The 26,475-nt window shown below is 40.7% G+C and overlaps 1 protein-coding gene across 1 annotated transcript in view; it reads left to right on the top strand.

The window, feature by feature from the left end:
• Positions 1 to 26,475, top strand: part of LAMA4 (laminin subunit alpha 4) — a 137,381-nt gene that overhangs the window by 67,017 nt on the left and 43,889 nt on the right. Inside the window, exons 8-14 of the mRNA XM_008706201.2 lie at positions 286 to 396; positions 6,369 to 6,480; positions 9,280 to 9,447; positions 11,897 to 12,090; positions 15,733 to 15,849; positions 22,007 to 22,155; positions 25,606 to 25,747. Of these exons, the coding sequence (XP_008704423.2) occupies positions 286 to 396; positions 6,369 to 6,480; positions 9,280 to 9,447; positions 11,897 to 12,090; positions 15,733 to 15,849; positions 22,007 to 22,155; positions 25,606 to 25,747 (993 nt within the window). The remainder of the gene's footprint in view (positions 1 to 285; positions 397 to 6,368; positions 6,481 to 9,279; positions 9,448 to 11,896; positions 12,091 to 15,732; positions 15,850 to 22,006; positions 22,156 to 25,605; positions 25,748 to 26,475) is intronic.

The following is a 26,475-nucleotide window of genomic DNA, read 5'->3' as shown; positions in this document are numbered from 1 at the left end:
ATATATATACATATATATATATATTAAGATTTGTTTATTTGGGAGACAGAGAGAGCACGCAGGGTTGGGAGGGGGAGTAGAGGGAGAGAGAGTCTTAAGCAGACTCCGCAATGAGTGCAGAGCCCGACGCAGGGCTCCATCTCAGGACTCTGAGATCACGACCTGAGCCAAAACCTGGAGTCAGACACTTAACCAGCTGAGACACCCAGGCGCCCCTTTATGTATAGTTTTTAAAACCTGGTGTGCATATCTACTGATTATTTTCAAAACTTTTTTTTTCCACAGACAAAATTGTCAGAAAGAGAAAACCAGTATGTCCTAAGAAAGATACAAATCAACAATGCTGAGAGCACAATGAAAAGCTTTCTGTCTGACGTGGAGGAATTAGCTGAAAGGGTATGTACTCAGTTTCTGGGACTGCCTTCAGAGAAAGGATTTAGCTGGGGTGAGCCTGGCTAGTCACAAACGATTGAGGCTTAACACAGTGCAGGAAAAATGCAGTGACCCACGTGCCTTAAAATAAATCAAGGCAAGATCTGTGGAGAAAGTTAATATACTTGGTCTCTACAGTCTCTTCCCATTTTGATTGCTTTCCTTGGAAAACTATGTTTATGGGGAACTTTCATTGTATTTGCTGCTGGTTAATATGGTTGATATATGTTTCAATTAGAATAGTTGGTCTGCTGTTTGCCATAACATTTTATGGCTAAGAGCTGTAGAGAGCCCAGAAATAAACTTTATTATATAGAATATAAAACTTAAATGTTTGCTAAAGGATGCCTTAAATAATAAAAGGAAAGAGATCCACACTGAGAAAACAATTTTACGGGTTGACAGGGAAAAAAAATCACTTTCAAACTTCAGTTTATACTACATACTAAAATAAATTCCAGACAGATTAAGACTTGAGTTTAAATCTCAAATCCGTAAGAAAGCAGAACTAAAGGATTGTTAAACCTTGAAAGGAAAAAACATTACACTTAAATATAGCATGAAGAATTATAATAAAAAGAGGTAGTAGATTTGACAAGATAAAATTTCAAATACCCAGTAAAACAACTAAATAAATGAAAAAGTCAACCAGACTAAGAAAAATACGGAGGGAAATATGGCTTGTAAAACTCTCACACATTAACAAGAAGAACATAAAAACAGAAGCAGAGTCAACATGAAAGACTATTAAATACACTCCCCAAGAGCCTAATGGAAAAATATCCATCATCTGTACTAATAAAGAAAAATATAACTAAGCCACAGGTGCCATATTTTACATATTAAAATGTTTGACACATTTTTTTCCCCTGATTATGCTCTACCAGTACTGCCCAGAGTACTCTGGAATTTCTACTTTCAGACGCTGGTGTTTGACATTATAAACCATTGAAGTTCTTTTCAAAAACAGTTCTTATTTTCTACAAAAATAAAGGTTAAAATAACTCTGATAATCTCTTTTGAACTTGGACCGCTTAAACTTTGAACAGGTTATGCTTCTAAAAACATGAATTATTCTAATTTGATCTTTGGAAGAGTCAATTCCTTTGAAATGTGTATGAAAATTGTGTCCCTCATTCCCACGCAGTGGTGCATATTAATCCAACCACAAGCATATGTAAAAAGCGGTGAGATCTCTTAAATTTCAAAGGAAATACTGGGAAAGAAATCCCTGTGAAAAACTCATTGTTTTGTCATTTCGGTATCATGGTTGGAATTTGCCCAAAGTGTCTCAATTCTTGAGAAAATATTTTCACCAAGATTAGTTCCTCTTACCGCTCAGGCAGAGTTACTGATCCTTTTGTTGTACAATTTTTCCACTTCCAGTGTAACTTAAATGCAGACTTTCATAGGGAGAAAATAGCACCAGCTTACAAGTGACATCACAATAGAAAGGGCTCTTGGGCACCAAGAACAGACCACCAAAGCAGGAGGTTGATGATAAAGCTCTTGGAACTTTTAGCTGTTTCCACGGACTCTTATTGAAAATAAGGTTCTTCTGACTATGAGAACAAACCAGATGTGTAAGAACCTGCTAAAACATTTTAAAACAAATGCCCAGAGCTGGTCCTAATGACTTCTCAAGCATCCTTCAATCCTTTAGTCTAGAAGAGTCCCTAATTGTCTCATAGAAGGGTTTAAGAAAAGGCTTGCCTTAGAAAGTCTTCTACCACATAAGTAACAAATATTTGCCTTTAAATAGAGTGAAGGATTTCACTGTAGGTTCCCACAGTGATTTTTTTTTTTAAATCTCAGTAATGTTGCCTCTTGAACTTGAAAATACCTCCTTGCAAACTGTCACATAAATCTCATGAGACCCAAATCTCACAATTCACATTAATCTAAAGTGACTGGTTTTGTCCCAACCTTCATAACCAATTCCTCTAGCCTCCTTTTGGAAATTCTACATCCCTTTCCTACCCTCTTACTTCTGGGAACCCCCTAAAGGATGCCCGTGCATTTGTATTCATAAATAGCCACTGCTCAAAAGGACCTCACTTCTACCACCGCTGATCACGTCTAGAAGAAAGGCCCAAGGACTATGTCAAGATTCTACTTTCCCATGTTCCCAAGGTACCATGCTCAAAGTCAGAGTGGCACTGGGCTACAAGCAAAAGTGGAGGCGGTGGCCCTCCCTCAATTTCAGTGCTACCCCTTGCCAACTGGACCTTGAAGTTGCAATGCGGAGCCCCAAGTCGCAGAGCCCCAAGTCACAGAGTCCAGTCTCCAAGAACTGTCTCAGGAGGGGCGGCACCATCCCCTCCACTTCTCCATCTCCTCCACCTCCACCCTACTCCTTCAGCCACAACAAAACCTCCTTGCTTTTCAATGTATCAAAGAGATGTTTAGAACTAGAAGGAAAGTAGGTCACCTGTATACATCAGAGCCTCATCTCTGAACCTGACAAAAATGTAGGGCAAGAAATAAGAATATATTTCAATTCTGAAAGCATGACTTAATACCTGGTGTATAAGTGATTGTGCTGAAATGAACGTGATGATGTAGTATAAACCCTCCTCTCAAGCAGCTCACAGTCTAGCAGGGAAAACAGATACATAAAACAAAACAATTATAACACAGCAATCAATAAGAGAGGCATGGAACAGGCTAAAGAGAGAACTCTAACGAAGAAATAATGAACTTGTTCACTAGGGGTACATGAGGGAACGTTTCTCAGAGATGTTGAGTACTGACCTACGTATTTAAAAATGACTGCGAGTTTATCAAGTACTTCCAAACAAGAGAAAATACACAAGAGCAAAGAGATATTCATAGTGTGTTCTTAGAACTAGAAAACCTTTGGCTATGGCCTAGTAAAGATCAGCTGCAAGGCAAGGAGCAGGAGATACTGCTGAAGAAGTGTTCTGAGGCAGATCATGAGAAACCTTGACCACCACGCTCAGGAACATGTGGACTTCATCCTGTGGACTTTGGAGAACACTGAGGTATTTACGTAGAACAATGAACTGATGAGATTTGAAATTTCAAAAACATTCTTCTGCAGTAGGGATGATGGACTGGCGAGTAAAGACTCTGAAGATATGGACACCAGTAGTCTGGAAAAGTCTAGACAAGTGTGGTTGATTGCTACCTTGCCTTCATTTGAGAAGAATTTGCAGTGATCAGTATCAATCAAGACTGTGGTCATATGAAACAGGAAGAGAGGCCAGAATGGCAGGGAGAATAAGAACAATTGGGTGACCAACTGGACATGAGGAGTGACAAGGAAGAAAGCTCTGGCTTAGAGAAATGACTATTCTAAGATTACAGAATGGGGGCAATTGGCCGTCTTAGTCAGTAGAGCATGCAATTCTTTATCTCAGCGTCATGAGTTCAAGCCCCACGTTGGGGGTAGAGATTACATTAAATTTAAATAAATAAATAAATAAATATCAAAAAATAAAATTACAGAATGGATTACTCTGGATATTTCTCTGTGGATGCCCAGAGGGTAGTTAGAGAAAGATTTGAGTCTGCAGCTCAGAGGAGAGATCCAGTCTGGAAAAGTTTTTAGAAGCCATCCATGTTCAGGAGGTAGGGAAAGCCATAGGAGGTATCCCTGTACACATTCTGAAATGGCACACCAGTATTCCCACTACTGTTTCGTTCAGTACTCTCATTTACACTTGTCTCCCAGAGTGATTTCTAAAAGTTTCCCCTTTCACTTTCAAAAGTGTCATAGCTTAAGCAGTAACATATATGATCACCCTAGACATTGATTATTATCCTCACTTAGTCTGGTTGATTTTTTTTTTTTAAATCAGTAATCTAGATACACTACCCGTCTTACACTGTATTACCAAAAAGTTCCTGCCACTTTCTATGTCAAATATGTACAAGGAGTGTTTGCTGTTGAGGGGAGTAAATGATTCATCTATTTTTAATGTAAACCATCAACCAGTTTATAGCTATGAGTTAATTTTTTAATTTCAGCTCTTCTTAAAGCAAGGTGCACTGGTTTTACCAGGGACCTGTACCGTGATTTTTCTTCCATAAGCAAAGTTACAGAAAAAAATAAAACTTTCAAATAAGGCATCGCTATCTATTAGAGCCAGTAAATTTGGAATTTAAAGTGACAGGCGGTCCTCTTTACCACGGAGTCTTTTATCAAATATATAGTGTATATCTAAGCGCCCTCTGGTGTTTGTCAGAAAGAAGTCTTCTTAGACGGATTCCATCCTCGACCTGCCTTTCCTTGCTTCAATTCAAAGTTTCCTTAAAAGAAAGAATTTAGAAGACTACAGTAATTACAATAGGACTTTTTCTTTGAAGGATGAAGCCAAAGTAAAAAAAAAAAAAATACAAGTGTTGTGCTTTGCAAATATAATTTAAATTGGATCAAAAATCAACTTGTTGAAAATTTCTAGATGTTTTAAACATTTGTGTCCATAATTTTTAAAAGCAGGGAGGGGTGACATCAGAATAAGATTCATCTTATTTTCTGCATCATGTAATTTTAAAATGGGCACAGATTTCATGTCTCTGGAAAGCATGAGAACAAGGCAAGAGGAAGACAGGCATTGGAGGAAGGAACGCAATGACTCAGAATGCAGGTGTCTGTTCAGAGAGCCCACTGTTTCGGGAAGCCTATGATGGTCGTGTTAGTGCTGCACATGGAGCTTTATATGGAAGGGATTTGGGACTTGCTTGATAAAAAACCTCTGGGCACATATTTGCTATGATACCATTTCTTTTTTTTTATGATTTTTTATTATATTATGTTAGTTATGATACCATTTCTGCATTCTCTTCCTTGACTAAGGGCCACTTCTGTGGGTTATTCATGGAAAACATAAGAGCTTTTCCAGGTAAAATCATGGCATAATCCTCTGGCTAGAACACTGGAGGAGAGGAGAGACATTTGACACAGCCCCTCTGCTGTCCTGGTGAAAGTGTGCAGTGGGTCTACGAGCACTCTGGGGGGCAGACCACCCTGCGTCCGCTCAGATGCTGCAGCACTTTGTTAGAGAACCGAGCCAGAAAAGCACCAGATGAGGCAAATGGGCATCTACCAAGTGTCAGACAGAACTCCTCCGCTTGCATATAACCCATGAGCCAATCTTTCTAATGATAAAAGGAAGTTCACAGTACACATCCCCAACGCCGTGCATACAGGCCAGTGTCCTGGCCTTGAACCATTTCTTAGATGAGCTTCTGCCCTTGCAGACGCAGAAATATGCACATGCACATACACACCCACACGTGCTTTCAGAAGCTGCATTTGAGTCGGGATTTCATCTCGACAAAGTGGGAGCTCTGAAAGAGAAGCTCCCCAGTGAAGAGAATGGAGTCCACTTCTCAGAGAAGAGTCTCACTTAGAGCCAAATCTGCTTGAGTGGTTATTTGTACCCTAGTGCCATCCGTGTTGATGGGAATTTGGAATGCAGCACTGAAAACAGCACTGAGCCCAGTCAGCATAATCCTTTACATCTCTGCGGTAATTCAGTGTCAGCGCTGGCTGGACCACCCAGGAGCCACTGGCCGCACGGAGCATTTCAAGGTCTGCCTCCTTTCTCAACAGTTTCCCCTGTGAAACTTTAAGCTCTTCCGTCAGCACAACGTCAGATCGATCAGCAGACGTGGGTAATTTCCTAGTCTGGAATCGTGAGATACAGTAAAAATTCAAAGAGTGAATTCCATATGAAAGGCGGTTGGTTTGGACTGAACTGTGGCTGATGGCATAGGAATACAGCTAAACTGGTCATCACATCTACCTTCACGCATGATTTCTGGGACCATTTTATACATTATAGAACTTTCACATGCCAAGGAAATTTATGTTTACGGAATACATTACGCCCACCCACTACTACATGCACAGATAGAACATTCCTTTCTCGTACGTTTAAGCTGCTGTTTATATGGATTATTTATAGGAAAGTCAAGTCTCAAGAAGGGGCAAGCTGGCTCAGAAGGAAAGCATGGATACCATTAACCATGCAACTCAGCTCGCGGAGCAAGCTCACGATATGAGGGATAAAATTCAAGGTAAATATATTCTTTTCTCATGCAGCTTAATGTCAAGGAATCATTCGTGTTGTTAACAACAACAAAAACATGGCTACTGTTAGTGTTTACTATGTGCCAGGAACTGTTGTTACAGTGTTATAGATAAGGTAATATATATGCATTTATATATGTATATTACATATAAGGTCTTCCAGTTTGTCCATCTAGGATTTCTGAGCACTCATCCCTACTTACTATCTGTTGGTTGTCAAGAATAAATGTATAGAATGTACAGAATGTATAGAATCATTCCCTTTCCAGGCATTTCAAGGAAGTGGAATGCCAGAAAACCTTTCCAGCAGAAGAAATGGAATGCTATGGTGTCTCTAAAATGCAAGAGTTGAGTAGGAGTCATGTTTTTCTGGGCTATTCTCAGCAAAAAACCGCCTTTAGAGTGGCAGGAAACTGTCCACTAATCCAAACTGTCCTAAGCTCTCTCTATGATGCCATTTCCCAAAGACCAGGCAGGCAACATGCTCCCGTCCCCAAGCCAGAAGAAAAGCCTGGAGGGGATGTGGGAGATTTCTTTGCCCTAAAGCGTTGTGGCAGATTTTACCTTCCCTTTTAGAGGAGTACTTATTTGTGCTCTAACTTCTGATTAAGTGTTGGCTATATTTTGAAGACTATCTTAAAAGCCCACTGAAAGCCAGCCTCCAATTTACCAAGAGAAAACAGGCACTTTCATTTATTGGAAAAGAGAATTTCCTTGGGTTACAGTCTGCAAAGATACAGTATTTGTGTGTTTCCATAGCTTTTATCCTATATATTAAGAGCTGGGTGACAACACCAAGTGCATCTCCGGGCACAATGGAGTAGAGGAGTCCACAGTGGGAAAGTCACATCTTTATCTGAAGTATAGGGAACATATTCCAGGCAAAGGGACGAATGGAGCCAAGACATTTGCTATATTTCCTTTGCTGGCTATAATACACAATAAAAATAAATGGCATGCATTTCAAACACCTCCCAGTCCCGTCCTCTGTTTCATGCTTTTGCATCTACCAATAAATTTTTTTTTCATTTTAGAGTTACTATTGATTTTTTTTCAAAAGTAAGATTGAACCTAGATGAGCTGACCTCATCTAATTAAGAAACAAATGCCCCTCTAGGCAGCAAGTAAAGCCAACATCCTAGTAAGCCATTCAGAGAAAATAATTCACCTTTGCTGTTGTAAATTTTTTATTCTAACGTGTTTCATTTGGAAGGAATCTCAGCCCTCTATTTGACCCTTTAAGCATAGGAAAAGATGAAAGAAATACAAAAGAAATGTAAATGGAAAACAATAATTTCCATCAGTTTACCTTTTAAAAAGAATGTATGAATAGTCTCCAAAGGCTAAGGCAAAAATGTTATTGTCCACGTTCCTTTTTCTAATCTACACCAGACATGGCTAAAATAAAACAGGCCAGAAGTGAAAATGTAATATTTGGATCAAAATGCCATAGAAGTCAGCACTGCAAGTGCTAGATCTAAGGGGGGGGTGCGGGGAATCTATGTTTAGGTTATTTCCGGAGTTAAGATTATAGATTTTACTAGCAAAGTGAATGTTTAATCCCTTCATAGTTTTGTTTCTAGCATATCTTGGTTTCCCTATGACTTTCTCAGTAATATTTACAATGTTAAAAACTTCTTACCCCGTTTATCTCCTTTCCTTCAGAATTCAGGGACACTACACAGTACCAACAGTGTGTCACTCCTTTTCCCCAACCATCTGTACGTAACTCCCGATGACCTTCAAGCCATTATCCATATAAAATACAAGCCCTTATCTGGCATGATTTATGTGACACCAGTGTTTGTTTACCCATCTTGTCTAGCCAACCGCGTAGATCATAGTAAACCACAGACACACAATTTCATTGATGCCAGGAAGATAAAACGCTTCCTCCGAGAGCTGTCAGGGGACAAGGTGGCAATTACATAACTTTCACCCGATCATATTTAGTAGAAAGAGAAAGTCAGAGAACAAGTCAGCTCTGCTGGTATTTAGACAACTCGTCTGATCCCTCTGAGCGTCAGCAGTCCCTTTGGTTCTAAAATTCTCCGGAAGTGGGGTGAAAATGACCCAGAATCAAAATGGCTCAATCTTGACAGTCATACTACGGAAGGTAAAAAGCAGTTGCAAAGTGTGTGTGTGTGTGTGTACACAAAATACATATATATATATATATATATATATATATATCAATAAACAAAAGCTCTCATCACAATATAACAATCCTCTATTTTTATATCTGGTCTATAGAATGATCTGAAAGATCCGCTTGAACAACTATCAGTATACTCTCATTTTGATTTAGAGCTTTGGCCAGATCCTTGGCTAAAATATAATTAATATCTCTAGCACACCCTACATATGACAGGAGATACCTCAGAGGATTTTCTCCAAGTTCTGTATTTTATAGAAAATGTTGATCAAAGACCCCAGATTTGTGTGCCTTAAATGTTAACATTCAGGAATTACTATGGAAACCAGACACAGCTGAAGTCAGGACAGGCTTTGTATTAATCCCATTCCCATTCCAAAGACACCAAATGGGAAGCAGAGTTGTTTCCTCCAGGTTGTACTTCTCCTTGGAATATATGGTGAATTCCAATGCTGACACCAGTATCTGCAGCGTGAACATCATGGGTACCCCTGTCTTTAAACGAAACGCTCTTTCCATTTGAGGATCAGCCCTGCCTTTTGCCCTCACTGTCCATGTTTTCAGTGGCATCACTGTAAAATGCCCGGACACCCCAGCCTGCTTTCTTCTCTCACTGTGTCCTTCCTTTCAGAGATCAACAACAAGATGCTCTATTATGGGGAAGAGCAGGAACTTACCTCTGAGGAAATCTCTGAGAAGCTGGTGTTGGCCCAGAAGATGGTTGAGGAGATCAGACGCCGCCAACCATTTCTCACACAGAGGGAGCTAGTGGACGAGGAAGCAGATGAAGCCCATGAACGTAGGTGATTTCAACTCCTAGGGCGCAGCACGTGTCCGCTTCCTTTTGCGTCCAAGAGAGGATACTGATCCTCAGGAATGTTCCGTCAAAGCAAGCAATCCCCAATATTTGCAGCTATTATTTTTTAAGATCTTATTTATTTGAGAAAGAGAGCGAGCGCTCGCGTGCGTGTGCATGAGGGTGTGCGTGCGCGCGCACAGGCGCCCGCGCATGTGGGTGGGGAGGGGCAGAGGGAGAAGGAGAAGCAGACTCCCCACTGAGCAAGGAGCCCACCATGGGGCTGGATCCCAGGACCCTGGGATTGTGACCTGAGCCAAACGCAGACACTTAACTGGCTGAGCCACCCAGGTGCCCCTATTTGCAGCTATTTAGAACTTACATGTGGCCTCAGGGAATCAGTCAGCACAACTGACCCAGGATCAAGATTTTTAGATCCAGGCCCAAACTTGAGCTTTTGAAAAGAAGCTGAGATTCCACATGAATCTATAGACCTTAAACTCCTGAGGAGAAGAAATAGGGACTTCACAGTTGGTGAAAACATATAAAACAGGGGAAGAAAAACTAAGGGGAACCAATTTCCAAAACTACGATAAAAGAAATCTTATTGAGAAGGCAGTAAAGCTACAAGCCCAGTGACATTCATGTTCTGAGGTCTATGAAAGACTTTTAATGACTTTTAGCCTCCAGTGCAAATTTAACATTTCCCTTAATGATGAATGTAGGCAAGAAACCACGGTAGTATTAGCGAACCTATGACTTGGTCACTCTATCAGTTATCAACGACGATCTAACAACTCACCCCAAACGTATTCATTTAAAATAACCATTTATTTGCTCATGATTTCATTGGCAATTTGGGCTCAACTCAACCTGGACATCTCATCTCTTCTGCATGTAGCAGGAGCTGGGTTCCCTCATATGTCTGGGGCCTCAGCGAGGATTGCTGGGCCTCTCCCCCTTGTGGGGTGTTACCCTCAAGGAGCCTCGCCCAGGCTCATTCACATGGCAACAGTCTTCCAGGAAGGCAAGAATGGAACTCAACAATGTCGTATCTATCCTACTGGCTCAGACTGGCCCAGTGAGGAAATAGACTCTACTCTTGACAGGAAGAGTTGCAAAGAATTTGTGTCCATTTTAATCTACACAATCAACAAGAGCAGCCACGGATTTGGGTATCAGGTTTTAGCTGTACTCTGATCTCACAACATTCAGTTCATCAGTAATTCAAAATTAAGTAGTTACAAGTCCCACCTCTAGGTCTTGTTATTTCATGTATTACTAAAGAAGCACATGTATTGTTGTAGCACCAATTTGTTTTTTAATATCTTGGTCTTCTTTTTAAGTCTATGTTCTTTATTTTATGCATTTTGAAATACATGATAAGAAGGGGCCTGAAGGCTTCACTAGATTACAAAGGGTGCAGTGGCACAAAAAGGGTTAAGAACACCTGCACCACATTATTTCCCTAAGATCATTACTACCAATTTCTGCTAAAAATTATTGTGACTATTCTAGAAAAAGGAACACTCTTCGCTTAAAGAGATGTTACCATAACAAATGTATAAAGTCTTAGAAACAGTAAGAACTCAAGAAGAATCTTAGGCCACATTTCTAGGTCAGGATGAAGCCAGCACTCAGAAAGGCTGGAGCTCTGATGTCACAGACAAATGCTTCCACACTTTTTGCCTATTTTAGAATGTAACAAGTCTGCCCTGAGGAAATGAATCCAATCACATCTTCCACTTAGCCACCTTCCACCTGGCCAATGCATTTTTAACTACTTTCTTTACAGTCATGAATGTGTATCTTCAGCTCACAGTGATGAAAGAAAATACAAAACCTTGAAAAGTCTGACTGATATTCCCTGGAGGAAAAAGAGAATTAAGGCACGTAGTCAATGTATGTTACTTTGATCAGAGAATTAAAACATACACAGAACTTAAGAAAATATCATTGCCATCAAATCTTCATAGCATCCAAAATAATGGTTTAGGTTTGACCTAAAGAAGCTACCTAAAAACAATGCTTGAAGAGAATACAGAAAATGAGTGGTTGTGAACAACACTTGTCAGTAACAGACAAGATAATTGGGTTATTTTTAATAGTAAAACTATAGTATATCCAAACCCCTTTGTCTGGTAAAATTATTAATAATCTGGGTAATAATAAACATAACATAAAGACATGATTTCCACAAAAAACCTAATCTCATTGGAAAACCTAATCAAACTCTTTTTTGGGCTGACTGTCATCCAAGGACTCTCAAACCCTTCAACATAGTAGTTCTTTCTTCAAGTATAAAACACGGGGCTATTTTTATGAACAACAGCTTCAGTCTCTATTGCTGAGAAAGGCATGGCCTGACAAGTTTGTATCTTTGCTAAATGCTGGATGGAATGAGAGGAGGCAGGAGAAGCCCACACTGAGGTTCTGTGTCCGTTTCTCCCAGTGCTGAGCCAGGCTGAGAGCTGGCAGCGCCTCTACAATGATACTCGCGCTCTGTTTCCTGTTGTCCTGGAGCAGCTGGACGACTACAGTGCTAAGTTGTCAGACCTGCAGGAGTCACTGGACCAGGCCCTTGACCATGTCAGGGATGCCGAAGACATGAACAGAGCCATAGCAGCCAGGCAGCGGGACCATGAGGTACAGTGGACACACTACCTATAAACCCATTTCAGACATATACAACCCAAAGTTTTAATAAGAAGGCACAGTTGGCATACGATTTTTTTAAAAATATTGATATATTCAATTATTCATATTTTTAAAATATTATACAATTTTTTCCAGTGTAATTTGCTAATGTATCTGTGTACACCTAAATCGGGTTGAAAGCATGATAATTGTTTATCTTCTGCTTTGATAAGAATGCAATTGTTCTTGGTGCTTGTGTCTGTGTGTATGGGTATGTTGTTCTTGCAAGTGAGTTAACAATGTGCTATTCCTATGCTTACCTTTTTTTTAAACCGAGAGGACTAGAACACCAAAGCAACCCAGAACCATACCCTAGACCAAAGCATACCCTAGAAGGGTATGTGTAACTTTTGGAAAGGTATGATAAGCAAATCCCACAGCCTGGCTGGTCAAGAGCCGCAGGGATAGGGAGTCTAATTCAAGCCAAAGGTCATGCAAATACAAAGAGGTGAGAGAAATTCCCAGACATAGCCATAGCTTGCAAAGGCAGGCATCCCTATGGGGCCAGGATCTGTGCCTGCTCACCTTGGGGCTTAGATCTGGTGGTGGTCACGGCTGTTCCAAGCAATGCAAGCACTCACAACTACCACCATCGAGAGGGGCCATCTTCTGATAGGAAGACACGTGCATCTCTGGACATATTTATAAAGATCAGAGTGATCTAACAATGTCAAATAATAGGAAGCAACTATGAGCAAATTGATTAATTCTGTTGTTTGCTTTTATTGTCTGCAAAACCAACTTAAGTGAGACTCTCAGCCCTCATTTTCAGTCATCACCATCTCTCAGTAAGTCACTGGAAATTTTCCTAAATAAAAGTGAATTACCCTTATCACTGCCATTTTCTAATAGGAGCAATCCCTCAGCCAGTATTTTTTTTTAGAATAACAACGGTCAAGATAGGGACCAAAATGCCTCCGGGTTTCTCCCCTCCATTCCTCATGCCTTCCCACGTGCTCACCCCACCCAGCCTGAGCAGCTGCCCCATTGCAGTTCTGCCAGCACCACTCGCTCTGTTAAAACCCTTCATCTTTTCCTTCTGACCCTGTAGCAGTGCCTTTGACACTGCAGCTTGTGAACCACTGAGTGATCATAAAGTAAGTTTGGAGGGTTATAACCAGCCTTTTTTTTTAAATTGAAGTATAGTTGAATAACCAGCATTTTCTAAAAAGAAAAGAAAAAATAGAAATTATCAAAGCACAGCATCTATAGGAAGGTATGGTTTCATTGCATTTCTCTTTTGGCGTTGCCACATTAATTGCATTTTTTTACTGTGGGTCACGGTTAAGAACATTTGAGATACTGTCCTATAGGACAGCTTATGTCCCTTCGCATGCCGTGAGGGACCCTCTGTGATCCACCCTCGCCAGCCTCCTTGGCCTCGCCTGTTGCGGAGTCCCTGCCTCATACGTTCGGTTCAGGCATATCACACTCCCAGTACTCCCATCTGCCTGAACACAGACTTCTTTTTCTTTTCTCCTTCGCCTGCACAGCCCCAGGCATCACCTCCTCTGGGAGGCCTACTCCCCATCCCCAGGTTAACAGGTGCTCTCCTCAGCCATCCCATAATGCACCTTGTGACACCCCCGTTTCTGTATTGCGATCATCCCTTAACGGACCGGTCTTCCCCACTCGAACTAAGGGCTGAAATTTCACGTTTCACTGTTAGACCTGCAGCACAACTTAGACAGGAATAACAGCAAATTTCCAATCTTTTTACAAAACCAAAAATAACCACACAGTTTAATCATTTTGATATGTGCAAACGGTAGCCACACAACTAATAATTACATTATGTATTTCACCGTCCTACTCTCGCCCCAGAGGGTAACAGAATGATAAAAATCTTTGTCAGATTAATGTAAGATTCTGTGTTTTAAAAACCACTGTTTAGAGTCTCTTAAACCAAAGCTCTGCCTTCCCAGGATTGTTTCTATCATGTTTTTTTTTAAGGATCAGGAAACTTTTATTATTCTTCGCATATGTGAAATGGCTACTGAACATGCCAGATAGTGCTAATTGTGTATCATTTTCATAATTATTGGTTTTCAAAACTCTCTTTTGTTCCTATTGACCTCCTTTCTGTGGGAGTATCGTTATTTCGAAGCTAATTTTATTCATTTCTGTCTAATGCTATCTATGATGAATACGGTATATGATAAGTGATAAGCCCCTTCACTTGAAGCATATCATTTTCCAACTACTGCAAATGAACTTATCACTCAGTGCTGTTACCAGGAGGCTTTGAAATTTGGCTCTGACTTGAGGGCTTTAGCTATATTCCCTGAAGGCGACCAGATACGAGAGCTTCCAGCAGGGGTCATATGTCAGACTCTGCAAAAGGAAAACTGCTCTGAAGGCGCTAAGTTAATACCACCCTTTTTCACCTCTTTCCTTACATAGTTTAATATCCATGCTGTAAAATATTGCTTTTGTGTAGAGCTGTATAACTACCTCTCCTTGTGGAGACAAGAATAATTAACCCGAGATAGTCACACTGTATTAAGCTTGATGGATTTTGAGGGGAAATTGATTTTGTAATGTTCTTGCATTAAGAAGATGTTCGAATGGGATTCTTTTCTGTCCTTGGACCTCTATCTTCCCCTGTAGCAATGCTTTAGAGAAGATGGCTTCCGTCTTCCTTCCCACTAAATTAGAAAAGACTGCAGGCAGCACGAAAGACACTAAGATGAACTTTGGAAGTTTTAAAGTTATGTCCTTCTATATCTGGGCTTCTGTAATTATTCCCATGATATCTGAGATTATACCGTAAGTCATATATTTCAAATCCCATTCAAAATACTGTTTCTAAAGTAACTTCAACTCATTTTTTGCTCCGATTGTAAAATGAGTCTTACTTTTCCCTCTTGAAGTATCATTCTGGTTGCTTTCAAACTCCAAACTCATTTGAAGTTTTCTAATATTTCTTCAGAATCACAGCATGCCTGCTTCTGGAACCCAACAGTGAAGGTCGAAATTAAAGCATTCATCAAAAAACCCTTGGGTCATTTCCCTCCTCAAAAAGTCTGAGCATCTAACATAAAGAGCTCAGAGTGCAAGGACGGAAGATCGTAATTTCATGCTTTAATACTAGGGCCATTTAAATTTTGTTTAAAGGACTTTAAGATTGTTTTCTATATGCTTTACTCCTATCCAAATGAGCTATTTGTGCCTGGCCCAAAGTCAGCACATGATAAATGGTTTTTGAATTACTTCATTTTCCACTTACTGCAAATATAGAGCCTCTGTGGAATCCTGCAACCAGTGTCTCACTTTACATTTATAGAGAAAAAGTCAACAGGTCTTTCTGAAGTGTTCACTCTCTTTGAGATGATGGTGTTATAATTAATAGTCATAACTAAGTGCTTCAAAGCTCCCCAAATGCTCGCTTTTGTTATCTCCATATTATAAATGAGAAAACTGAGCATGACATGGGTAGAATTCCCCCAAAGTCATACAGCAACTAGGTGGCGGGGCTGGGATAGGAGCCCAGATTTATCTGAGCACAGAGACAGGAGGTGACATTGACCACTCTCCCTGATGCTTTCTCTAAAGTGACTTTCCACTCTCGCTTACTCTTCGTTCCCATAGAAACAACATGAGAGAGTGAGGGAACAAATGGAAGGGGTGAACGGTTCTCTGAAGACGTCTTTGGATTCTCTGACAACACCTCGTCTGACCCTTTCAGAGCTTGATGATACAATTAAGGTAGGGAGGCATGTGACTTGTAGCTTTGTATTTATAGCAGGTTGGAACAGCGGCTCAGTGTCACAGAACAATAATGGAATCCAATTCAAATCTGTCAAGTTAACTGGCACTATAGATCAGCAAGATCGGGTGACTGAATTTTCCAGTTTCCTTCATCGTATGGTGGCACTCCTCACATATGGCTATTTAAATTTAAATTTAATGACTTAAAATGAAATAAATTAAAATTGAATTCCTCAGCTGAATTAACCGTATTGCAAGCGCTCCATAGCACCACATGTGGCTAATGGCTACTAAATTGGACAGCACAGACCTTCTTCCAGAAAGTGCTACTTAGATCCATCCTACTCACTGTTAACTCGTAAGTTGTGTACTTAATAAAACTAGCATACAAATCAATAAGAGACACATTTTTAAACTAGGAAATTTCCAGTAAAGTGCAGTGAACCAGACCATCCCAAAATTACTCTTAGCTCATTTTTATTACCTTTGAAAGGATACCATTTTAAAGTCATCTGATCACCATCTCATCCGTTGACTATTTCAGCACCAAGCTCTCTGTCTTCCTCTCCATCCCTACTCCCATCACTATCTTAATGACATCAAAATCCAGATGGATGAGCCCACCAGCTCTCAGACCTCCAGTTCCTGTAACTTCTCCTGCCCAACAAGATTTTCCTCCAGCCCACCCTGGTTATCCCTCCTATGGCCATATCCAGGGCTTCTCTTCAATAACAATACTTGCTCCCAGAGCCCCTCCCTCTCTTACCTACTTACTCTGGAATACGCACTCCAACAATTCTCTGACCACATGGAGACCTCCTCCAGCTCATTATCCTGCTCCTCTCATATCCTCTCTTCCCTCCTTAAGTAGCTAAAATGATCAGTACAGTAGTCCCTCTTATCCATGGTTTTGCTTTCCATGGTTTCAGTTACCCACAGTCAACCTCTGTCTAGAAGCAGGTGGCCCTGCTTCTCACGTATCCGCACAAGGTCGCTTGTAGCCTAGTGCTACAGCGTAATGCCTGCATCAGCGTCCTCACTTCGTCTCATCACGTAGGCATTTTATCATCTCACATCATCACAAGAAGGGTGAGCACAGTATGATAAGATATTTTGAGAAAGAGACCATATTCTCATAACTTTTATTACAGTGTATCGTTATAACTGTTCTATTTTATTATTAGTTATTGTGGTTAAGCTCTTACTCAGCTTAATTTATAGATTAAACTCTATCATCGGTTTGCATGCATAGGAAAACCGCGGTATATATAGGGTTCGGCACCGTGCACAGTTTCAGTTTCAGGTACCCATTAAAGGTCTTGGAACTTATCCCCATAGATAAGAGGGGACTACTGTATAATCAGTATTTGCAAACACCCTTAACTTGTATACCCACCTCTTCCCCTACTGTACTGGATGGAAATAGAATTCTATTTCCCTATCCCAGTAAACCCAAGCATCATGGCCATACCAGAGAAGCCAATATAATGAATAACCCACCTCCTCTACTCAGTCTGGCTGGTGAATTTGCTTCATACTTCACTGAGAAATAAGAACAGAGAGAACAGAACTTCCCTAATCTTTCCTCCCCAGTTCTACCAGCCCACCTACACCTGTATTCACACTTCTCCCTTCCTTTCTATTATAATTAATGAAGTGTCCTTCTCCTGCCAAAGTCCCATCTCCCCACCTGTGCTCTGAATCCCATCGTTCCTCTGCTCAAAACAGTTGCAGAGTTTCACTCCCCAAAGTATTCCGTCTCTCTTCCATGTCATGCAACTCTTGCTCTCTACTGGACAGTTACTACCAACATGTAAACATGCTCTAAGGATTTCCTATCCTTTAAAAGAAGAAAGTCCTTGCCTACATCCCCTCCAGTCTCTGCCCATTACTCTACTCTGCTCAGCTTCCCAGCAAAACACCTCGAGAGTCATTTATCATTGTCATTTCCACCTCCCAACCCCCCACTGTCTATTGTACCCACCCACTCCAAATGGGATCTCTTGCCCCTGCACTGAGACTGTTATCCAAGTTATCAGTGAACTCAGCATAGCCAAAACTGTGGTTGCTTCTGCTTCCTCAGCATTCTTAGCCTCCCTGCTGATTAACCTTTCCTCCTTATTTAAACACCCAGAGCTTTTATCCTGGCTGGTCCTTCTCCCACCTCATTGGCCATGTTTTCCCAGCCTCTTCTGCTAGCTTCACCTCTACACATCCTCTATGTAGTGAGTAGTTTAGGCTCTGCAGGCCACATATAACCACTCTCCCTTATTCTTTTTTGGTTTTTGTTTGTTTTTACTTTTTTGCAACTCTTTAAAAATGTAAATAATATTCTTAGCTAGAAGTAATATAAAAACAGGCTTCAAGCCATTTTTGGCCCAGAGCTCTGTCCATCCCTTCCTCTGATAATGAATGGCTTAGTTCTCTCCCAGGCCCTCTTTGGTACTTACACTTTCTCCCTAGTCAATCCCATTGAATCCCATGGCTTTAAAGAACATTTATATGCATGATCCCACAATTTTCAGCTCCAACTTTCATACTTCCACTGAGTTCCAAACTCTTACAACCAAGTGCTTACTTGAAGTTTTCAAGGAAGAACTCAGTGTGGTGTATAGCAGAATCATAATTTTATATACCACTTAGATGGCTAAGAGACATATCAAAATTAACACATTCTGAAAAAAAACTGTTCCTTCCCTAGTCTTCCCCACTTTAGTAAGTAACACAACTCCATTTGCTCAAATCAAAACTCTGGAGTCATTGTTGATTTCTCTTTTCCCACCGGCCCATTTCAACAAGACCTATTGACTTATCTCCAAAATTAGTCCTAGTTTCTGACCACTCCCTTCTCTGCGGCTGCTCTGCAGTCCAAGGCACCTCACTGCCAGCATGAACTGTCAAAGGAGCCTCCTACTGATTCATTTGCCTCCACTCTTTCCCCTCAAGACTCATTCTCTATGCGGTAGCAGGACAATCCCTTAAAAACATAATCAGATCACATTATTTCTCCTTCATAAAACCTCCAGTGACACTTAGACAAAGAAACAAGCTCATTTTACCATGGCTCAGGAGACCCTAAATGACCTGGCTCTGGCCTAACTCTCTACCTCATTCCGTGTATATCTGTCCCCAACTCACTACCGTCCAGCCCACTCCTCTCTGTTACCCTCCAACTCTTACTCTGTTTTTCAAACACACCATACTTTCCCTTGACCCCTGACCTTTCCACCTGCTATCTCCAGATCTTCAAATGGCTCTTTTCCTTGTGAACATTCAATTCAAATGGGGCTCTTACCCTCAATCACGCCCCAGCCCATCCCACCTATTCTATTTTATTCACAATACTTTTTACTCCCTGAAATTAACTTGTTCAATTATTTGATCACTTGTTTATCATCTATATATTCCCACTAGGTTGTAAATTCCTAGAAAGCAAAGACTGTATTCATAGCTATGTATTTTATCTCCTAAAAGAGTGCCTGGCACATAGTGGGCGTATGATAAATATTTGTTAAGTGAATTAATGAGTAAAGGTGGAATGCCCATGGTATTCTTCCTGTTTATACACTTAAATATAATTTTTTTCGAAGTCTTGCTCCCCAGGTGACCTACCAAATGTCTGGAGACTTAACACTGTCTCCATAGAAATAAACTCTCTATGCTGGAGCAGCGCTACATTCTGAGAAAACAAAAATAAATTAGACACAGTTCTTGCCTTCTACAATCATGTAGTCTGGTGGGTGGAAAAATCAGGTAAAATGATTGTAGTAGTGTGGGGGCGCCTGGGTGGCACAGCGGTTAAGCGTCTGCCTTCAGCTCAGGGCGTGATCCCGGCGTTCTGGGATCGAGCCCCACATCAGGCTCCTCCGCCATGAGCCTGCTTCTTCTTCTCCCACTCCCCCTGCTTGTGTTCCCTCTCTCGCTGGCTGTCTCTATTTCTGTCAAATAAATAAATAAAATCTTTTTAAAAAAAAAATGATTGTAGTAGTGTGGTACACGGATAATAGAAATACATGGCCACTCTGAAGTCATCCTGGAGAAACTAAGGGTAGCTTGATAAAGGAAGTGATATTTGAGCTGAAATTGGAAGGATGAGCAGAACTTTTCCAGGTGAGTCAGACAAAAAAGAAAGCAAAGTTATCCCGGACAGAGAAAATATTATGTGAGACCGGCACAGGGGGTCAGAAAAAATCATGGAGCATTAAAACATCCGTTAGTGAAGTTTGGACCATGGTACGTAATGGGGTGGGGAGACGTGAGAAGTGATGAGATTGGTGAGAGAGGAAGGATCAGTTGATGAAGCCACCTGAGTAATCAGATTTGTTCCTGTAGAGCAATGGGCTGATTCTGAGACGAAAAATAATATGATCAGATTTGCTAGATAGAAAGATCACCATTCCTGTAGGCTGGTGCAGAGTGGGTTAAAAGATTCAAAGTCTAGGCTGGGAGAGAGGAGTTAATCTAACTCCTGAATAATCTGTTCAGAAAGGGAAGGGCTGAGTCAAGTCTGAGCAACACCAACTTTAAAAAGTGTCCTTCCCGGACAGTGAAACAGGAGACCCAGGAGAGAGCTATGTCACAGAAGCTAGGGAAAGAGAGTTTTAAGGCAAAGGCAGTGACCAACACTGTCACAAACCAGAGATAAATCCAGTAAATAAAGACAGAGAAGTGTCAAACGGATCTGGCAATATGGTGTGTGACCCTGGGGATCTTGGAAGAACCATCATTGTGGAATGCACTGCATCAACAAAGAAAAGAAGCTGGAGGGGAAGCTAGAGCCAAGGAATAGGTTTTGTTTGTTTGTTTTTAATGGGAGAGGTTAACTGGGGCTTGTTTACATCTGAGAGGAGCCAGTAGCTAGGGAGCAAGAACAGAAAACAGGGCACCATGCCCTATACAGACAAGGAACGCTTTTCCTCTAAAGTAGGAGGAAGATGCACAGAAAGATGTAGCTATAAATAAGTGTATAGGGACTTTTTGGTGGGGGGAGGGACTGGAGGATGGTGGCAACGAGTTGTTTGCAATTCCTGTTTGTTGGTATTGGAGTCTGTGAGGAGAGTAGTACCCCCTTTCAGCTCCCAAGTTCTAAACAAGTTGAAAAATAAAATAGTAAATATAAAGTCCAAGAATATAACCTTCATTTCTGATACAGTTAAGATGAGGGCATGGCTTTAGGTCTCTTAGCCAAGAGGGGTTGCTAATACTCAATCCCAGAATTAGGCAGAGCTGCCGACTCAGGCAGGCAACACTGCAGGGTTCATGTGGGGGTTCTGTCCAGAACAACTTTCATTAGGGACAAACAGGAAACTCAGGCTTTCTGCTGGCACCTTGCTACCAAGAGGCGGAAGGTAGAATTAAGAGAGCCTACACAGTTATTCCCCCAAAATTTACCAATCAAATAAACCAGTCCCCCTCCTGGGAGCAGAGTGATGAAAGAGGTGGAGACGTCTGAGGTTTCACCAATTGAGCTCCCTTTATAGGGAGGAAACTTCAGGAGTATGGAAAAAATGATCCTGCTACAGTTAGCTGATGTCTCCCAAATAAAAAAAAGAAAAAGAAAAAGAAAGTGATCTATTTAGAATCAGATGGCGATGGAGGAAGGAAATGTGATTGGCCTAAGAATGGTGACAATGTTTAGAATCACTGTTTGAGTAACTGGGGAAAATGAATGATGCTTATTAGATTCAATAACTTAGAGATCATTTGTTTGAATTTCGGTTTTGTTGGAGTAATGAAGTAAAAAACAGACTAAAGTGGGTCGAAGAGTGAGTTAGAAAGTGATGGAATAGAAACAGCTAACATAAACACTTTTTTGGCTAGATGTTGCTACGGAGGGAATAGAAAGGTAAGGTCATAACGCTGGGGAGATGTATGGTTAGTGGAGGTTTATGTTCAGCTTCATTTTGTTTTGTTTTCAGATGGGAGAAGGCAGAGCGTGTCTGAAAGCTAGGGAAGCAATCAATGGAAAAGGAGTTGTTGAAGATGCAAGAGAAATAGATAAAATTCTACTTAAAGTATTTTAGACTCTGTAGACCTGGCCTGAAATTTACTGAACCTCAAAATAAGGGAGACTAGAGATTATCTTTTGGTGCTCCCTGGGGAAAGATTTTAAGTTATTCTAGATTCAATTCACTTTTTAAAATATTTTCTTTAGAATGCATCAGGGATTTATGCGGAAATAGATGGAGCCAAAAATGAACTACAAGGAAAACTATCCAACCTAAGTAACCTTCGTCATGATTTAGTCCAAGAAGCTGTTGACCATGCACAGAATCTTCAACAAGAGGCTGATGAACTGAGCAGGTAATATCCTGGTTTTAGAAATACAAATATCTACAGAGGCAGAATAACTCATTTTTATTCACTTCCATGTGCCTGAGTTACTGGGATACAGGTTAGCAGGTTGGGTTTTGGTTGCGTTTATTCATTTATAGGTTGCTTGGTTGGTCAGTCTGAGAACCAGCCAATCATTGTTTATTGCCATTGCTTTGGGGAGAGTTTTTTGGTTTAAAAAAAAAAATCTGTCAGATTAGAGACCTGTGTTGTGAGGGGTGGTTCTGCTCCATAATTATTAATAGGGCAACCTAAGGCATTTTTGGTTAGGGACATAACGGCTACACAAAATATTATCAAGTAAGGGGTGCCTGGGTGGCTGAGTCAGTTAAGCAGCCGACTCTTGATTTTGAGTCTGGTCATGATCTCAGGGTCCTGAGATTGAGCCCCACATCTGGCTCTGCGTGCAGTGTAGAGCCTGCTTGAGATTCTTGACATTCTCTCTCCCCTTCTCCCCCTGGCCCTCCTCTCTCTCTCTCTAATAATAAATAAATAAATCTTTAAAAAAATTATCAAGTAAATCAGATCCCTCTACAGTGTCTAATTCTACCACCATCACATATTTATTTCACAGACAGCATTAGCTTTCCACACCCAAGGGTCTTAAGTAAAGCTGGTTGGAAGTTGGCAATACAATTGACTTCTGGTAAATACTCTAGACACTCTGCAGTGCCCAGCAGGAAATGTTTGATTTCAACACCTGATTAAGAGAAAATCAATTGACAATTTTCCTCACAGCATCTAGAAGAGAGTCACACACCTTTGGGCACTCAATTAATGTTAATTGAAATGTACTGAAAGATTGGAATTGAATTCATGACCTTGAAACGATAGGTAAATGATGAGATGATTATAGAGAAAGAGTACAAACCTGGCAATTAGAAACAAGGATCAGTAAAGGTCATGAATAAAATAAGAACCAATAATAACTCTTGTTCAAACTTAAATTACCTTTTCATTCCTGATTGTCAAAATTTTCAAGTAGCCCTCCAAAACTTCAGAGAATTGAAAGAAAGGGAGGAGATAGACAGACAGACAGACAGATAGAGAAAAATAGATGTTATGTAGAATCTTGGTGTCGGAGATGGCATTCTATCCACCTAGTGTCATGCTTCCAGGAAATTTGCTTTTGATCAAACCAATAAAATGATGCTTAAATAAAATATGATCTGGACAATATGCTGTATTGATATAACATTGTTTTTGAGGACCCTCCTGTGGCTCTCTGCATTGTTCTTGTCATTTTAGTGAATATGTCCTGTTAATTGGGATCCCAGCACATACCTTCACTAAATGCAACAAACGGTGTTCTAGCACGATTCTAAGAAAGTTACCCATGCTTTACATGAAAAAAATGATCAAAAATATCAATCATCCTGAAGTCCCTTTTGCATCTAGGATACTTCAGACTGGATATATTCAGGGAAACATCAAAATTTATAGATGTTTTTCCCTCAAAATGTGAATATTCTTCATCATCTATCTGGTGACCCAATGATTTACTTCTTGTGCATAAAACAGAGATAAACATAATTCATCAAGAAACTTCCATTTCAAAAGCACATTTTTACTTTATGTATTGATGGAGCACCTGTTCTGTGCCTGGTGATGAAACCAGAGGACTGAAGACTCTTTTAATCTATTTCTTGTATCCTAACAGTAGCCAGAAAAATTTTAAAATATTACTGAATACTTGTAACATTTTATTCCTCATATCCCTTTCTTTTAAAACGTCCTCAGATTTTCCTCTCTGTGCCATTTCTAAAAACGAGGGGTTGTAAAGAAGTAGCAAGTATTTGGGTTAAAATTACCTCTGCAGAGCAGAATTGCATTATGGTTTTCCCGGGCCTTAGGTACTTTTGCCTCTGTGGGCCCCTTCCTCGATAAAAAAAATTTTAAATTACATGTCATGGTAGCATTGTTATAAAGACTAATGTAATCATTATTAGTATCCTCATTGTTCTTCTGATTTAAAAAAAATGAAAATGAAAAATTCTTTGTGGAGTCCTATTCTGCCTAATGGATAAGTCAGCCCTCCCACAAAGGAGCCCAATGTTGATGAACTCCGACAAAAGAGAAGAAAGTAGCCAAGGGAATACAGAGAAGTCGCTCTGAGCCTAAGAGAGCACACAGGGAGTGAAACTGGATGGAGGAAACTGAAAATCAATTGAACTCAATATGTCAGGACAATTGGATGAGATGAGCCAGCATGGGATCTGCAATGTCACATACTGGGTCACAGAGAATCTTCTGGAAGTTACTAATGAATCAAGTGATAGTAGTCATCAATGTTTGGGACTGAGAAGAAAACATGCAACTGGTCGATTTAAAACTGAGTAAAATCAAGGCAAAGGATTCAGGATGAGCTTCAGCAGTGAAGGGATGTTTATATTAGAGAGGAAGAAGAAGTATTTGTCAATAAAGTGAATTATTTTATGAATACGCTTAGAACTTGACATTCCAATTCAGGAAATAGTTTAGGCACAGTAATAAACCCTGATGTGTATTGGATGACAGGCATGGACCAAGCATTTCACATAGTTTATCCCTGTCGTACCTCACATCAGTCCTCTGAGGCATATACGGTCATCAGCCACCATGGGAGAGTGCCCACTGCATGATGGGTACCCAGGAAATAGTAGATGAACCTCACAGAGGTCAGAAAGGGGTAAATGCCGAGAACATGGTGTATAGGGCAAGGGTGGAAATGGGCATGAGTAGGGCTTTGCGCTTTCGGGAAGCAGCTGGGCTGCAGGAGCAAGACAAATCTAACCACATGAGCCCTGGTTCCCTGTATGAAAAGAGAATAACAATGTCTACTTCTCGGGTGTGGTAAGAATTAAAGCTATAGTGACACAAGGCTAGCCCAGTATCTGCACATAGACGCTCAGTATGTATCATTCCCCTTCTTAAGGGAAAATACAGTGTTTTATAAAACAAACAAAAGATCGAATAAGTAGTGAAACCAACTACTGCCTCACCATGCTGAGGCTGTGCACCCTCTCTGAGAGTCTTGGTTTCTTCTATGGAAAGGAAATAACAATGCCGATTTGGGTAAGTAGGTGGGGGAGGACTGTGGGTTCATTCCTGGGCTTGACCGCCAGCACGTGAACAGACTGTTGCTTGAAGAGGTGCAGAGGGCTGTTTTAAATCATCATTCCCTTTACCTGTCGCCACTGCCCTGCAAACAGCTTCCGTGGGACCAAGATGGGGTAAAGTCCAGGGGGCACCAAAGGGGGAAAGCAAAGAAGATGTGCTCCTAGGAAAGGCAGCTTGGGAAAACCTTGCCAAGCCAGGTGACTTTGAATAACAGGAAGGAAGTCCCTGGGGTCCCAGAAGTATTCAAATCAAGCTGTAAAAGTGGCCCCATTTCCCAAAAAAGTAAGAAAGAGGAATAATGACATGTTTACTCTTTAACAGGAATTTGCACAGTTCAGATATGAATGGGCTGGTTCAGAAGGCTTTGGATGCTTCAAATGTCTATGAAAATATTGCCAATTATGTTAGTGAGGCCAATGAAACGGCAGAATTGGCTTTGAACATTACTGACCGAATTTATGATGTGAGTATTCTATTTTTTTTTTTCAAATATTTTGCTTTTAAGTAATCTCTACACCCAACATGGGGCTCGAACTCACAACCCCGAGATCAGGAGTGGCATGCCCCACTGACTGAGCCAGGCAGGTGCCCCCCCCCCCCCCGAGTATTCCCTTATTTTAAAGTTCATTTATATGTTGCCTTTTCCCAGCTTATGACTTTTCTGTTTTCTAATGTCATCGCTTGAGCTTCTACTGTGATGCAAATGGCGGGAAGGCCAAGAGAACTAAGAAAAGACATTTTATTTGTGTTATGGAGGTTTCAGTAGCTCAGCTTCTTCACGATGTGCCGTACTCCTGTCAGCAACTGCCAGTTCCTTTGACAGCTTTTTAAACCACGGTCCCTGAATAAGACGTATTTAGGACGAGCCCGTGCTGATAGCGAAGATGCTTCATGCATACATTCACATTTTTTCAAATCAAAAATTGTTTATTGAGTGGCTTCTGTTTGACAAGCACTTTGGTGGGGCTTTGGCCAGACGCTGTTCTAGATTCACTGAATTTTCCTTGAAAAACATTTATCTTGAAATCGCCATGGACTTTATTTTCTCGTGTTCCCGTTCGACCTTGGTTTTGAGCTTGGAAATGAAGTGGTATGAATTTTGCTTGGTGTTTAGCAGATAAACGGTGTCGTTCATGAAAAGCGGATATCTTCTGCTGTCATTCTTACTCTTTCCACGCAATTCCTTTGCAG

Source organism: Ursus maritimus, unplaced genomic scaffold, assembly GCF_017311325.1.
Source record: "Ursus maritimus isolate PB19 unplaced genomic scaffold, ASM1731132v1 scaffold_13, whole genome shotgun sequence".
In the NCBI taxonomy this organism is placed as follows: domain Eukaryota; kingdom Metazoa; phylum Chordata; class Mammalia; order Carnivora; family Ursidae; genus Ursus; species Ursus maritimus.
This window is presented reverse-complemented; position numbering and strand designations above follow the sequence as displayed.